This window comes from Sceloporus occidentalis, unplaced genomic scaffold (assembly GCF_023333645.1).
Source record: "Sceloporus occidentalis isolate IW3139 unplaced genomic scaffold, rSceOcc1.0.p SCAF_2, whole genome shotgun sequence".
Lineage (NCBI taxonomy): Eukaryota > Metazoa > Chordata > Lepidosauria > Squamata > Phrynosomatidae > Sceloporus > Sceloporus occidentalis.
Window position 1 is genome coordinate 123,537,650 of NW_028316982.1, and position 16,016 is coordinate 123,553,665.

Consider the following 16,016-nt stretch of genomic DNA (forward strand, 5'->3'; position numbering starts at 1 on the left):
TAGGAGAGAGCTCAGGAAGACTCAAAAATAGAATTAGATTAATCAGGTATGATCTCTGGACATATGTCCAATTTCATATGTATTCTTTCCACAAACATTTGTCCACTAGGGCCTTAACTGACACTAACATTAAACTAACAGGTCAAGATGACTTTTATTCACCTTTGTTATATATACATTCTGTATTAGTTCTCCAGGAATACAGAATATATTATTTGAAATATGATTGCTAATATGCTACTTCTTTTCATTATTTTAAGATAATGTTTTTTTCCTTCCACATACTCAGGTTCTGCCAACAATTACGCCTGCAAAGACCCAGGGCCCCCTTGATTTTTCATTTTAAAGAGTGGGAACCCTATCCACAAAACAGCCTGATCTCCTATCACATTACTGGCTAGGAATGAACCTGGGTGAAAATTGAATAAGCCTTTAGGAAGTGTTTGATTTTAACGTGAGGGCCATTTTACATTTAAACATAGTACAGAGTTATATGCTGGAAGACACATGGAGGGCGGGTTTGCTAGACAGTGAGGAATAATATTGTTCATATTCATTTTGACCTAGATGCTATCACAGATCAAGATCTAGAGGAGGTGTACAGACTATCTTGTCGGGTTTTATGGGTTCAGCATTCAGTTACTGCAGCCCGAAGATGTGGGCAGGATGCCTGGAGAGATCCAGGCAACATCTTTAGTCTTGATCCTTGCTTACCCTGTCTTTTTACATGGAAAAGGTTGCTGGGTTGATCCAAGATAGGTGCTTCACTGAGTGAGACAAAGGTTCTGGCTCCCTAAAAGCATGGACTTGTGAGACTACATCTTATGAAAGCTGCACTGGACTCAAAAGATTATAAAAAATATTGCATTGTCACATTGGGGCAAAATGGATCCAATCTGGGCTGAAAAATGCAGTCCACCTCCTGGTGCTGTTATATGAAACAGACTGTATGAAGTTAAACTCATTTCAATCTAATTTTATCTGGGTTTGGCCCTGAAACAGCCTTGGTTGGATGATGTCAGGTAGGGAGTGAAAATCTATTTTCCATCATCTCCCTGGAGTTTACGATATCAATGATCACAGCACTTTATTGAACTAGCTTTGTAGACTGGGATGTAGTGTCACAGTTATCGGGTGGTTGATTACTTAGGAAAGACAACCCCCCTTCCCTACAAACTATAATCCCAAGATAATCAGGTTTTGTTATTTTTGAAAAAACAGCTCTGTAGCTTGGTAGAATCTGAGATATAAGACAAGATAGGCAACAACTACTCTGCTCATTTGCTTTGTGAGAATCTACCTTTCTTGTACCTTCCAGAGGTTTTAGTCAATTAATAAAGTCATAGTAATTATTACCATTCCCACTGTCTAGATTAGAGAAGTAATTTTCTGGCTCATTTTTAAACTGGGGGGGCGGGGGAGTTCTTCCTTGGTTGAAAGCAAATAAAGCAATGACTCAGAAAGCAGGATTTCTGTACAGATATGGTTGGGCAGTATTTTGTCTATAAGAAATAAAAGGTAACAGCAAAAACAAGAGTTCATTAACTTTATCTCAGGTTTTATTTTAAGAAATTAATTTTTTCTGGGAATATTTAAACATGTTAGAAATATCTTGATACAAGATGCAGATAAAGACTAACAATATTATGATCATAAGGAAGGAGAAAGAGCTGTGGCTAAGTGTACAGAAAACACCTGTCTTGCAAATTAATCTGGCATTGTGCCCATTTGGCTGTAAAGAGGAAGAAGCTAAAGTGATAATAGTTTTGTGAGACATTTAGCCTTCTCTGTCAGAGAGCTTTGGTGCCACAATAAACTACAGTTCCCAGGATTCCCGAGCAGTGAGCCAGGCAGTTAAAGCGGTCTTAAACTGGATTATTTCTGCAGTGTGTTTTGGACCTTAGTCTGTGGAGGAGCAGAAAAAAAGCTTGCACTATCTTCTACATTATAGCCATTCATATATTTAAAGATGGCTATCATGTCACATCTCAGTCTTCACTTCTCAAGGATAAACATTCTCAACTCCCTAAATGGTTCCTCATAAGACTTGGTTTCCAGACTTTGATCATCCCGATTATCCTTCTCTGGACACATGACAGCTTGTCAATATTCTTCTTCAATTGTGGTAACCAGAAGTGAACACAGTAGTTTAAGATAGGTCTACCAAAGCAGAATAGAGCAGTACTACTGGAAATTACATATATATTTATGTGCTTATATGCATATACTTATGTAAATGTAATTTGTCAGTTTTAGTTTCTTGTTCCTCTTGGAGTTTGTTATGATGCCTCTTCCTCTTATTACAAGTCAATGAGCCATGTGGCTCCTCAGATATTTTCTCATTTATTATAGTAATAAAGAACTGTGATGGGAAGGCATCAGAGTCTGTTGTATGATGGCTAGCAAGCCAAAGCTTGCAAAACGGGCAAGCAAGCTCCTTTCACCCATTTACCAGGCATGAAAAACACCAAGTAAATAACTAAGGGGTTTAACCATGGCTGGAAAGCTGCTCTCCAGACACCAGGTCGTCAAACAACAAACAAACAAACAAACAGCTTCATTTAAATACTGCTTCATACTGAACTAACAGTGTCTAAGTGGTTTACAACTGTAAGCTAACTGTAAGTCTACCTGTAGGGAAATAACCAAAGGGTAGATGTAGTATATACGTTTCTCAGAGATCAGGTATTAACTGTCATGCTTGACCAGGCATGCAACCACTCATCATCAAATGTACCAGAAATTGCAAATTTGTCCTATAATGCTCTTGAACATACTCTTCAGTGTGTGTGCCTCTGTGTGTGTCTCCAGTTCCAAAAGAGTATTTGTGCAGTTCAACATTCAAGTAATGCAAATGTGTATTGTATTAGCCACTGAAACAGTAACTAATGGGAAAAGCCATCTATATTGTCCAGGCTCCAGTGGCATCACTAGGGGGGACGGAGTGTGTGGACCACACCAGGTGATACCATGCTCCTTGAACATCTGCCTTTGGGCAGAAACAGGTTGTGATATTTGCCGGTGTCCCTTTAAAATGAATCATAGAGTTGGAAGAGACCACAAGGGCCAGCCAGTTCAACCCCCCTGCCATGCAGAAACGCAAAATCAAAGCATCCCTGACAGATGGCCATCCAGCCTCCATTTAAAAACCTCCAAAGGAAGAGACTCCACCACACTCCAAGGGAGTGTGTTCCACTGTCAAATGGCTCACACTGCCAGGACGTTCCTCCTAATATTTAGGTGGAATCTCTTTTCCTGCAGTTTGCATCCATTGCTCCATGTCCTGTTCTCTGCAGTAGCAGAAAACAAGCTTGCACCAACCTCAATATGACACCCCTTCAAATACCTAAACAGGGCTATCATATCACCTTTTAACTGTCTCTTCTCCAGGCTAAACATAATCCAGCTTCCTAAGTCTTAAGGCATGGTTTCCAGAGCCTTCACCATTTTTGTCGCCTTCCTTTGGACACAGTCCAGCTTCTTAACATCCTTTTTGAATTGAGGTGCCCAGAACTAGACACAGTATTCCAGGTGAGGCCTGACCAAAGCAGAATAGAGTGGCACTATTACTTCCCTTGATCTAAACACTATACTTCTGTTGATGCAGCCTAGATTCATATTGGCCTTTTTAGTTGTCGCATCACACTGTTGACTCATGTTCAACTTGTGGTCTACTAGGACTCCTACATCCCTTTCATGTGTAGTCTCGTTAAGCCAGGTGTCCCCCGTCCTATATCTATGCATTTCATTTTTTGCCCTAAGTGCAGTACCTTACATGTTGAAATTCATTTTGTTAGCCTTGGCCCAACTTTCCAATCTATTAAGATCATTTTGAATTTTCACCCTGTCCTTTAGCTATTCCTCCCAATTTGGTATCATCTGCAAATCAGATAAGTGTGCTCCCTATTTTCTCATCCAAGTCATTGATAAAGTGGTTGAATAGCACTGGGCCCAGGACAGAACCCTGTGACACCCTACTAGTCACTTCTCTCCAGGGTGAAGAAGGTCTATTGCTGAGCACCCTTTGAGTTCAGTCGGTTAACCAATTACTAATCAACCTAACAGTGGTATTGCCCAGCCCACATTTCATTATCTTGTTTGCAAGAATATCATGGAGGACTTTTGTCAAACGCCTCACTGAGATATGCTAGGTCTACCACATTCCCTTCATCTACCAAGCTGGTAATTTTATCAAAAAAAGAGGTCAGATTAGTCTGGCATGACTGGTTTTTGAGAAACCCATGCTGAATTTTAGTGATTATGGCATTCCCTTCTAAATGTTCACAGATTCTCTAATGAGCTGTTCTAGAATCTTCGATGATGAAGAGATGGTGTGAGTGGGGTGAAGCTTAGTGGGAGGAGAAAGGAGAGGCCCCAGTTTTTAAATTTAAATTTTTAAAATGTAAAAAATTTCTTTATTTTTTTTTTACAATTTTCTTTGTAAATTTTCTTTACCAAATTTTCACTTCAATCATATGAAATCATGTATATTTACAGTTGTCCCTCCATATTTGCTAGGGTCAGGGGCACAAGATCCCCATGAATATGGAAAAACCACAAATAACAAAAACACCTGTTTTTACCTGAGAGGACACCTCTCTAGGTCCTCCAGAGCAACTCTGTAGACAACATCTGTCAGACATTCAACATAGAATTGCGCTGTAGGAGCTACAAATGCCCAGTGGAGTGTCCTCTCTAGGAATCGCTAGGTCTTTCAGTGCAACTTTTAGTTAAAGTTGACCACAGAGTTGCACTGGAGGACCTAGATATTCCTAGAGAGAACATATTAATCAAATCTGTGAATAATCAAATCCACAAATATAAAAGTCGTAAATATGGATGGATGGGTGTATATGTAAATATATTTAGGCTGTGCATATGATACGATAAAGCTATAATATTAATTTTGCTAGTTGGTTATGTCATAAATGTTACCATTGCTTTCAGTGATATACATGATTATGATTAATGAGTAACATTAGTACATTTTTTTAAACTAAGGATTCTGTATGGTGTGATATGAGAGGAGTTCCATGTGGTGGGTGACACCAGGAATTTCCATACTCTTCTAGAATCCTAAATATCACTACTCGTGCCAAGAGGCATTTCTCAGAGACTCTATTGTTACTCCCTGCAGAATGGTCAGAAGTAGCTCCAAGAATCACCCTAAAACAGGGAAAGCCCTTTTCTAACAATGCAAAGCCATTATTACTGTAAGGAAGGTGATGCCACAAAATATCCAACATGACTTTCTTCAGACTGTTCTCTTTTATGTCTCTGCTTTTCTCTTAGTTTCATTTAAAAAAAAATATCTGTCAATACCTATAACATTTCTGCATTTGTAGTGTCAAACTCCTAATGTTTTCTGCCATGCTGCGTAGGCTTCTAAATGTCATGGTACATCACTCTGAGCAATAAAGCATGCACAGAAACACAAGGATAATGCAGATATATTGTAGCATGAATTATAATAACATTCCAATGTGCAGCTTCCCCCACCCACACAAAAAGTCATTGTAGATGCTCATGGCAGTGCTTCTGTTCCCATCTATAGGATCCATTTTAGGAGGTAGTACTAGGGAACTGCTTCTTGATGCAACGGTTGTGGAGTCTTTGCAAGGTTTATGACTCCCAATCCTATCCTTGTTGTTCCTTCATACTATGCTTTTTAACATCTGGGCCATTTGTGGATCTGGAGTGGTATTTCATCAGTATGCTGATGATACTCTGCTCTTTTTCTCAGCATTATCTGAATCAACCAATGCTATGGAAGTGCTGGTAACTGGATGGATTAGTACAAAAAAACTGACTCCCCATAAGAGGGAAGCACTGCATGTAGGTAATTTAAAAACACAGGGAATAGTTTCAAGGCACATATGAAAAAGCATGCACAGCTGACTTAAAAGTACCAAACTGAATAAAGAAAGCAGAAAGGACAGGCACTGGATCAAAGCATGAAAACATAAAAGTTGCTAGTAAACAACAACAGTCATAATGCAAGAAACCATATACTTAGAGTCCAGTTAATCTGGCTGCAGCTTCTGGCCTTGATATGTACAAGCCTCATCATGGATGTAAGAACATTTTGACACTTCCCAGTCCAGCCTCAAGCCAACTCTTTTCTTTAAGAGAAGAGCAGATTAATTTATTCACACAGCATCAGAATAAGGGTCAAACTAGTTACTAAAGGGCTTGTCTATATACTTCTGGGCTGAATTCAAGGTGCTTCTGATGGCATTCTGATGGCTCAGCAGTGAAAAGCTCTCCCCATAGAAAATCAATAGGTGCCAGCACTGGCTTCATTGTTACCCCAAATAAAAACATGGCTATATATTAAAGCCTTTGGGGGGACTTATTGTTGTTGATCATGATGATGGTTGTGTGCTTTCAAGTCATTTCGGACATATGGCAACCCTCAAGCAATCCTTATCACATTTTGTTTCTGGCAAGATTTTTTCGGGGGGGGGGGGGGTATGCCTTTGCTTTCCTCTGAGGCTAAGAAAGTGTGACTTGCCCAAGGTCACCTAGTGGGTTTCCATGGTCGAGTGGGGTTTCGAACCCTGGTCTCCAGAGTCACAGTACAATGTTCAAACCACTACACCATGGTGGCTTTTGCCTGTTTATGTACATGGATTCCAACTATCTAAACCTTTAAACCTGCTAAATTGTTTAATATGCTTTAAATTTAAATTTTTTTACAATTGTTATAATCTGCTTAATTATTATCATATACCGCCCTGAGATATCATGCTATAAAGCAAGATATAAAAACCCTAATAAATAAATAAATAAATAAATAAATATTCACCACAATTAACCCAACCCATCTTCCCTTACACCATAGGATTACTTCAGGGATACAGTACATGCCTCAAAAATCAGATTTGCAAATTAAGCCCATATTTACTTTCTAATAACCAATTACTAAACAAAGCACAGAAAATGGAAGGAATATCCATCATTCTATTTGTGGAGCAACTCTGGGGAAAAAAGTTGAGAAACGTACTATCTAATTTAATCCTCTGCCATATTCTCAGTCCTCCCGCACTGCAGAAGGAAAGCAGTTTGACACCATTTTAACTGCCATGACTCCATCCTGTGAAATCCTGGGATTTGTAGTTTGGTGAGGTATTCAGCCTGGTCTGTCAGAATGCTCTTACCCAAAATGACAGGGTCCCAGAGGACACCAACAACTAATATTTAATAAGATAATTTTTTATTAGCTCAAATGAAACTGCTGAGAGTGCTTTGAGCATCTAAAAGTAGGGATCAAGCCTGTGTATACCAGTTCTGAAAAACAGAACTCCAGGTGATAATGTACCTGATTTCAGAAGCAGAGGTTCCAGCAGGAGGTTCTGTAAGAGGAAAGAGGCTCAGCATGCCGACTGTAGATGTGTGTTGGCCAGCAGTTGCTGCGGAGTCAGGTAAGATACAGACAGAGTGCCTGTTTGACCTCAAGACAAGACCAGTTTGACCTCAAGACAAGACCATACTTATAGGGCAAATGGTATCCCAGGGCAGTTTTGAGGATTAAGGTGAAGTTCCCAGGAGAACAAAAATAGAACTGGAAGTATGTAAATGTCTGGACAATAACCGTGAATGTCACTGGACAGTTTCACGCCCAGAGGGAGGTAATCTTGGACTTTTGTTCCTTTGCAAGCACAAGGTCTATTGCTCATCATCATTCCTATCAATGAAGGGATTATGCAGATTCTGATCTTAATTGATCTATCCTTGGCTGTGCTCTTGAGCTTCCCTCATGCTGAGCCAGCAGGATCTCCTTATATAGTCATGGAAGTCCTTATAATGGCATGGCTGGTTTCCTGCACTGGAGGTGCCTCCTCTGCTACATGCCTAAAACATCCTTTCTGATATCAAACTGATATAAAAAAAGAGGGAGGCGAGACCTTGGGGTAACAATGCTCTGTTGCCTCACCAAACTACAAATTGCAAGATTTTTAGGATATAATCATGATAGTGATGTTAAACTGTTTGATTTCTGCAATGCGAATATTCCCTCAAAAGTGACAAGAATTTCCCATGATTTCTGGGGCCGTATTCACCAGAGCATCATAACTGAATGATGATATCCTCCTCCAAAGAAAAAAAAATTAGCCTTTCAAACTGCACTGAAAGGGAAGACAGTATGTGTTCTGAGAATATTTTGCCCCAAAATCTTTTGCAATTTTGCTGGGAAAAATATGTGGTCAAATTTTCACATTGGTAGAAGAAAAATTGGAAACTTGCATACTGACTTTAAAAAAAGAAAAAGAACTACAACATAACCAACAGATTTAGAAAACAATGATTTCTGTGCATACTGCAGTCATAGAACAGTACAGTGGTACCCCGGGATACGAATTGACCGTGTTACGAAATTTTCGGGGTACGAAAAAGTTAGATTTAAAAAAACTGTTCCGGGTAACGAAAGATTTTTCGGGTTACGAAATTAATTTCGGCGCGTTTCGGCGCGAAATTCAAATCGGAAGCGCGGCTAGCGGCTTTCCAGCGGCTTTCCAGCGCCTTTTCGGGTTGCAAAATGTATCGGGTTACGAACGGCGCCGCGGAACGAATTAATTTCGTAACCCGAGGTAGCACTGTACAATAAAAGATGCATTCCTGCACCTACAGAAGAGCATACCAAGGGGCCTTCATCGACTGTGATGATCAAACATCAGGATTTTCAATGTTGAATTAAACATTATACATAGATATAAGTTAGCCTAGTCCTTAAGCTTATAACTGTATCAGATAAGTTTCTGTCCAAATATTAGAGTTTGTGGTTTGTTTATTACAAAGTATGTTGTTTCTGTTTTCATTTTTCCATATTTTTCATACTGCAAAAAATACATGTAGTTAGGCAGCATGGGATACAGCAGTCCTCAGTGCTTCCTTTAATGTAGGGCATACTGATATTTTTCCTTTTATGCATTTAAATTTCATAAACATTTCAAATATTATAGTTTTTGAAAGCTACATTAAGAATGAAGCATTTTATGTTGCCAAAGCAATAAAACAAATTTAGGTTCAATATGAAAATAAGCACTGCACGTATTTCAAGCTTTCCCAAAATTTCCATCTCCTCTCCAAAAAAAAAACAACCCCTCTTAATGGCGTCAATGTTTTCGACCCTTATGGTATCAACATTTTTGAGAAATGTTTACATGTCTACGCCACTCTATACAATGGGGTAGGCAAAGTGTGGTCTGTACCTGCATAGGCCCTAAATGTACCCTGTGAGACCCTTCAGAAGACTCTCAAAGCTCCCAGGTCCATCTCTCCAATTTGTAAACCTTTTTTTTCAGTGTGATTTTTTTGTCCCCAAACTACCCCAGATCTCCCTAAATCGCCTAAAAAGGCAACAGTTTGTTGTCTTAAACCTCCCCGGCCCCTGAACCTCTGAAAAGAAAAGTGTCCCCAAAATTGCAGCTGGAAGTGACATCATGTCCCTTTGGGCATGCTGAAATGCACTGCTGTGGCACTAGACAGGCGCATGAAGGAAAAATGGTTGCTGCCCTGTTTGTAGTTACCCACTATTGTATACCAATGTGCCCGTGGGCTTGAGTGGAAATTATGGGGGTAGAAAAAAATGCCAGGCAGAATTTGCCGATCCCTGCCAAAAGAACAGTCTACTTTCAAAATTAAAAAAAGAAAAGAAGAAAGTGTGAAAAACTAGCATGTGGGACTAAGTGACATTTCTAGCTCAGTCCGTCATTTTCAAACTGTTCAATATAATGCAGTGGATGGCTGAGCCACTGTAACGTTTTAGAGCTAATATTTCAGAACAGAAAAACACAAAACAATATTTTCAAAAAATGTTTTAGAGTTCCTACAAACTGACTCCTGCACTATGAATACTTCAATTTATTCTAAAACATACATCTATAAAACTTTTGGAATTTCAGTTACATTAAGAGGCTTCATAAACCTTATGAAAAATAAGATTGTGGAAAAGTTAGATTTTTTAAGACTACAACTCCCAGAATTCCGCACCCAGCATGGACAGCTTCATTTTTCTTCTCACCTGAACCATGTGAAACCTTGGGGGGAAATTATCTAAAAAATTAAAGCATCAATGATGAATTGACAAGAATAACAAAAAGGGAAGTCATGGTTCCCTTTGGAAAAGCACAGAAATCACTGGCATTATAGCAGAAATCACGTTTCCTGAACTGGACAAGCCTTTTCTAAATGGATCAGGGAAGAGCATGATGTGCTCTAAAAACTTGGGTCTACAGAGAGACTTCTGTGACTCATCAGCAGGTGGGGAAGGAAGATGTAAGTTACTAAAAGGTTTTCAAACCAAGGCAAGAAAACATTTAGCTAAGAAGAAAGAGGAAACAAAGAAAGTCCTTCTCAACAGATACAGTAATTCAACCTCCTCAACCTAAGGAGTGGAATCTGCAGAACAGAAGGCAAATTGAAGATCTCAACTAATCCATTATCGACCACCCAGGATATGGGAAAAGGCATTCCCCATCTCTGATCATATAATTTTTTTTAGCTGTACCTGTTTTAACTTCTGAGACACAGCCACGTTAAGCAAAGGGACCTTGTAGCACCTTTGAGACTAAATGAGTGAAAAGGGTTGTAGTGTGAGCTTTCGTAGACTTGGTCTACTTCCTCAGATGCATCTGAAGAGTACCACCTGGCAAGCTGGTAACGGTAACATTCAGATGCATCTGAGAAAGTAGACCCGGGCTGCTGAAACACTGCAGAATTAATGCCAAACCCATACTTTTTAACTGTCATGTCTCCATCCTATGGAATCCTGGGATTTGTAGTCATTGTGGCACTACAGTTCTCTGACAGAGAAGGCGAAGTACCTCACAAAATTGCAAATCCTAGAATTCTACAGCACTGAGCTATGGTAGTTAAAGTGATTTCAAACTGCATTAATTTCACAGTGTAGATACAGTCTACAAAATGTTAAAACTTCTTTCGCTCAGTTAGTCTCAAAGGTGCTACAAGATCCCTGTGCAAACTGTTTTCACTTTTGTATGCCTCCTTGAATCCTGTATTGGTAAAAAGGCGGGAGGGAGAGGACTGGGCTGGGCTGAACATAAGGAGAGCTGACTCTTACGCTGTGAATGGGTTAGCAAAGAATGGCCAGTGACAGGTATTCCAAGAGCAAGAAGATCAGAAGAAGAAACAAGCTGGCAATGGTAGTAGTTTTCTTTATGGTTCCCCTCATGGTTATACTACTTTGTTGTTGTGTTCCATCATGTCATTTCCGACTTATGGCAACTCTAACCCCTCATGAGGTTTTCTTGGCCAGATTTTGTTCAGAGGGGGTTTGTCTTCAGAGTCATAGTCCAATGTTCAAACCACTACATCATGCTGGCTCTTGGCTCACTAATCACAAAACTCTGGATGGAGGGAATGATCAATTATAGTAAGGGGAGGATTGACAGAAGTAGCCCCTTCAAGTGCAAGGATAGGCAGGTGCTACTCTGACTAATCTTCCATTATCGTCTCCATCACCTGCAGGGGGTGCGTAAGCGACACCTCTGTGTAAGCTCTCAAATGGCTGTGATGTCAGGTAAATGAGCACCAAAACAACCCTCTAATATTTCCCTGAGCTAGCCACCCAGGCATCTTCCAGAATACTGATGAAAACAGCCTGGAACCCTTATTTATTACACAATATGGCACTGGCTGGAACTGGTGATTCTGACCATACTGTGCCAGTATTGTATCACTATCACTGATTCAAAGTTCACATGTGAGCTCAGATCAAAGTGCTGGTGGTAGTCTATATAACTCACCCTGGTTTGGGGCATGCCCTCTTCCTCATGCCCGAGTTCATCCTTGAAGACCCTGCTTCAAGCATCTTCACACCCCTAGAGAATCTTCTAGTGCCAGGAAAAGATCTTTCAATTCTCTAAGGATTTTTAATGCTCCGTGTAGTTATGCTGTTCTGTTGGCGTTTTCCTTTTAAAAAGTAGCTGCTGTTTCTGTGACCCTTGCAAGTCTTATTGTCGTGGCTGAGGTTTTTAGCCTCTGTTGCTTTTAAATGATTGTTTTACCATGGTGGTTTTGATTCAAAGGATGTGGATTTGTGTATTTAGAGTTGTATTTCACTCTTGGAGCTTTTATCTGGGGTCACCAATAAATCTTAGAATTAAGGCAAAATCCATAATCACTGAGACCACAGAATATGTCTCCTTGCACAGTCCCCTAAGCCAGAAAGAGGGGGCATACAAGAGGAACATGCTTTTATACTGCTGTATTTCCTTAAAAAGAAAGCCAGTGTAGTGTAGTGGTTTTAACATTGGGCTATAACTCTGAAGACCAGGGTTCAAATTCCTGTTCCGCCATGGAAACCCACTGGGTGACCCTGGGCAAGTCACACTCTCTCAGCCTCAGAGGAAGGCAACGCAAATCTGCTCTGAACAAATCTTGCCAGTTGCCATCAGTTGGAAATGATCTGAAGGCACAGAACAACCATTTCTGCAGAAAATCTCTTGGTCTGGCACTCTGAAAGCCCCAGACAGCCAGTGCAGAGAATTAGAGGCCTGAGCAACCAGAAAACAAAACAAACCATAGAATCACAGAATCGTAGAGTTGGAGGAGACCACAAGGGCCATGTAGACCAACCCCATTCTGCCATGCAGGAACTCTCAATCAAAGCATTCCCGACAGATGGCCATCCAGCCTGTTTAAAGACCTCCAAGGAAGGAGACTCCACCACGCTCCAAGAGCCAGGAAAGGGGAAAAAAACAAACAAATAGGCAAGGCCCTCATCAATAGTTGTTGCTGAGGGGAGTCAAATGCAACAAGGAACAAAGAACAACCCCCTTGTTCCTCCCCTGCAGCACAGGAAAAGCAGAAAAGGAGATGGAAGGAGGGAGGGACCCCCCCAAACTCTGCTGCTGGCAACAGCTGCTCCCTCCTGCTTTTATCATTCTCATGTCTCCTGAGCATCCTGACAGGGAGGGCTGGTTCCCTGGTGCTTCTTAGAGAGAAGCTGCGAGAAGCCACCATGGCCTCCTTACTTGCCTCTTTCTCTCTGCAGAACACAGTTAGTCATGGATGGAGCAGCCACCTCTCCCCCTCAGCAGCCTCACCAGACTTCACTTTCCCAGAAGCCAAGCCCTCCCTGTCCTGCAAGAGAGAAAGAAAGGGAGAAGGCCCACTCACTGTCTTTCATGTTTTTGGCCACACTTTCAACATCCTCCATTTCTCTAAACATCAAGGACTGGGGGAGCACTGGGTACTTTCAGCTCTCCTTTCCTTCTAAAAGCCTCTATTGACTAGGAAGCTCTTAACACAGGCTGCATCCACACTGCAGAAATAATCCAGTTTGACGCCACTTTAACTGCCCCTGGCTCAATGCTATGGAGTTCTGGGAATGGCGGTTTGTTGTGGTTCCAGAGCAGAGCACTGTGGATGCAGCCTGTGCAGTTAAAGTGGTGTTAAACTGGATTATCTCTGCAATGCAGATGCAGCCTCAGCAGGGCAGGAGCACACCTCTCTTTGAAGGGCCAGCTACCCACCTCTGCCCAATTACTGCTCCCCTTTCTTAACCTCTGGATGGCATGAAGGGTTTGTGCAAACTGAAACTTAATCCAGACAAGACACAGGTGCTCCTGGTCAATCAGAAGGCAGATCAGGGAATAGGGATCTGGCCTGTGTTAAATGGGGTTACGCTCCCCCTGAAGATTTGCAGTTTGGGGGTACTCCTGGATTTGGCTCTGAACCTGGAGGGTCAGGCCTCTGCAGTGACCTGGAGTGCTTTTGCACATTTAAAGTTTGTGCGCCAGCTGTGCCAGTTCCTTGACATGCTGGATGTGGCTTTGGTGGTCCATATGGTGCTCTACTATGGGCTGCCTTTGAAGAGTGTTTGGGTACTTCAGAGGATCTAAAGAATTGCAACCAGGCTGCTAACAGGGGTAAGTTAGAGAGACAACACAATTCCTCTGTTGAAACAGCTTCACTGGTTGCCAGTTTGTTTCCAGGCACAATTCAAAGTGCTGTTTATGATTTATAAAGCCCTTTATGGCTCAGGTCCAGGCTATTTGGCAGACCATATCTTCCTGCATGAAGGTGGCTTGGGCTCTGAGATCCTCAAGCGAGGTCCTTCTCTCCGTCCCACCACCATCACAAGCATGGTTGGTGGGGACACAAGAGAGGGCCATAATAATATTTGTGGGGGGACTACACTTGCCCCCTCCACATTTGCTGGGGTTAGGGGCACAGTATCCCCGTGAATGTGGAAAAACCACAAATAACAAAAACACTATGTTTTTACCTGAGAGGACACCTCTTTAGGAATCTCTAGGTCCTACAATGCAACTCTGTAGTCAACATCTGCCAGACATTGACCACAGAATTGCGCTGGAGGAGCTACAAATGCCGAGTGGAGTGTTCTCTCTAGGAATCTCTAGGTCCTTCAGTATGGCTTATGGTTAAAGTTGACCATAGAGTTTCGCTGGAGGACCTAGATATTCCTAGAGAGAACATATCAATAAAATTCATCAATAATCAAATCAGCAAGTCAAAGCCGCAAATGTGGAGGGATGGGTGTATCCCTACCATTGTGCCACAGGGAGGCAGGGGCCATGATTCACGATTCCTCTCACTCTCTCTCTTAGAATCACAGAATCGTAGAGTTGGAAGAGACCACAAGGGCTATCCAGTCCAACCCCATTCTGACATGCAGGAACTCTCAATCACAGCATCCCCGACAGATGGCCATCCAGCCTCTGTTTAAAGACCTCCAAGGAGGGAGACTCCACCACTCTCCGAGGAAGGAGTGTGTTCCACTGTCGAACAGCCCTTACTGTCAGGGAGTTCCTCCTAATGTTGAGGTGGAATCTCTTTTCCTGGAGCTTGCATCCATTGCTCCAGGTCCTGTTTTCTGGAGCAGCAGAAAACAAGTTTGCTCCCTCCTCAATATGACATCCTTTCAAATATTTAAACAGGGCTATCATATCACCTCTTAATCTTCTCTTCACCAGACTAAACATCCCCAGCTCACTGTCGTTCCTCATAGGGAATGCTTTCCAGACCCTTCGCCATTTTAGTTGCCCTCTTTTGGACATGCTCCAGTTTCTCCACATCCTTTTTGAATTGTGGTGCCCAGAACTGGACACAATATTCCAGGTGGGGCCTGACCAGAGCAGAATGAGAGGGGCACTGTTACAGTTATGGGTGTGAGGAAGAGGAGGTGGTGACTGCTCCTTCTGGGACCAAACTGGGTGGAGACGTATGTGGGGTGTGTGGCAATGGTGGCTGCTCGCATCTCCTCACTAGGAAGCCCCACGGCTCTACTCCTCTCTGCCCGGAGGCAGTAAGCAAAGGGGGTGAGGCTGTTTCTTCTTCCTTGCAGCCCCCACCCACCCACCCAAAGCACACAAGGCACCCAGCTCTTGGCTGGAGTGTGGCACCTGCCTCGCCATCTATTCAGAGATGTGCTAAAGCCGGCTGCCAAGTGGCTACCAGAAGGTATTGAGGAGGACAAAATGGTCCCCTCAATGGCCCCAGTGCTCCCAGGAATCCCTGGCTCTGGAAATGAACAGCAGCAGCAGGGAAGAAGCAGGAGCCTTCCTCTGATCTCCTCTGCCACTGCGGAGCCACTCCCAAAAAAGAAGGAAGGAAGGAAGGAAGGAAGGAAGGAAGGAAGGAAGGGAAGGGAAGGGAAGGGAGGAAAGGAAGGAAGGAGGGGAAGGGAATGGAGGAAAGGAAGGAAGGAAGGAAGGGAGGAAGGAGGGAAGGGAAGGGAGGAAAGGAAGGAAGGAAGGGAAGGGAATGGAGGAAAGGAAGGAAGGAAGGAAGGGAGGAAGGAGGGAAGGGAAGGGAGGAAAGGAAGGAAGGAAGGGAAGGGAGGAAAGGAAAGAAGGAGGGAAGGGGAAGGGAAGGAAAGGGAAGGGAGGAAAGGAAGGAAGGAAGGAAGGAGGGAAGGGAGGAAAGGAAGGGAGGCAGGAGGGAAGGGAAGGGAGGAAAGGAAGGAAGTAAGGAAGGGAAGGGAGAAAAGGAAAGAAGGAAGGAAGGGGAAGGGAAGGAAGGAAGGG

General features: G+C 42.4%; 2 protein-coding genes across 2 annotated transcripts in view; both read right to left on the reverse strand.

Moving 5' to 3' along the window:
- The window catches only part of LOC149318971 (PH and SEC7 domain-containing protein 1-like), a 110,617-nt gene that overhangs the window by 36,074 nt on the left and 58,527 nt on the right, over nucleotides 1-16,016 (reverse strand). The window lies entirely within an intron of this gene.
- LOC149318972 (uncharacterized) overlaps nucleotides 13,009-16,016 on the reverse strand; it is a 4,360-nt gene continuing 1,352 nt past the window's right edge. The window contains exon 2 of the mRNA XM_089510850.1: nucleotides 13,009-13,107. Within this exon, the coding sequence (XP_089366976.1) occupies nucleotides 13,030-13,107 (78 nt within the window). The 3' untranslated portion in view covers nucleotides 13,009-13,029. The remainder of the gene's footprint in view (nucleotides 13,108-16,016) is intronic.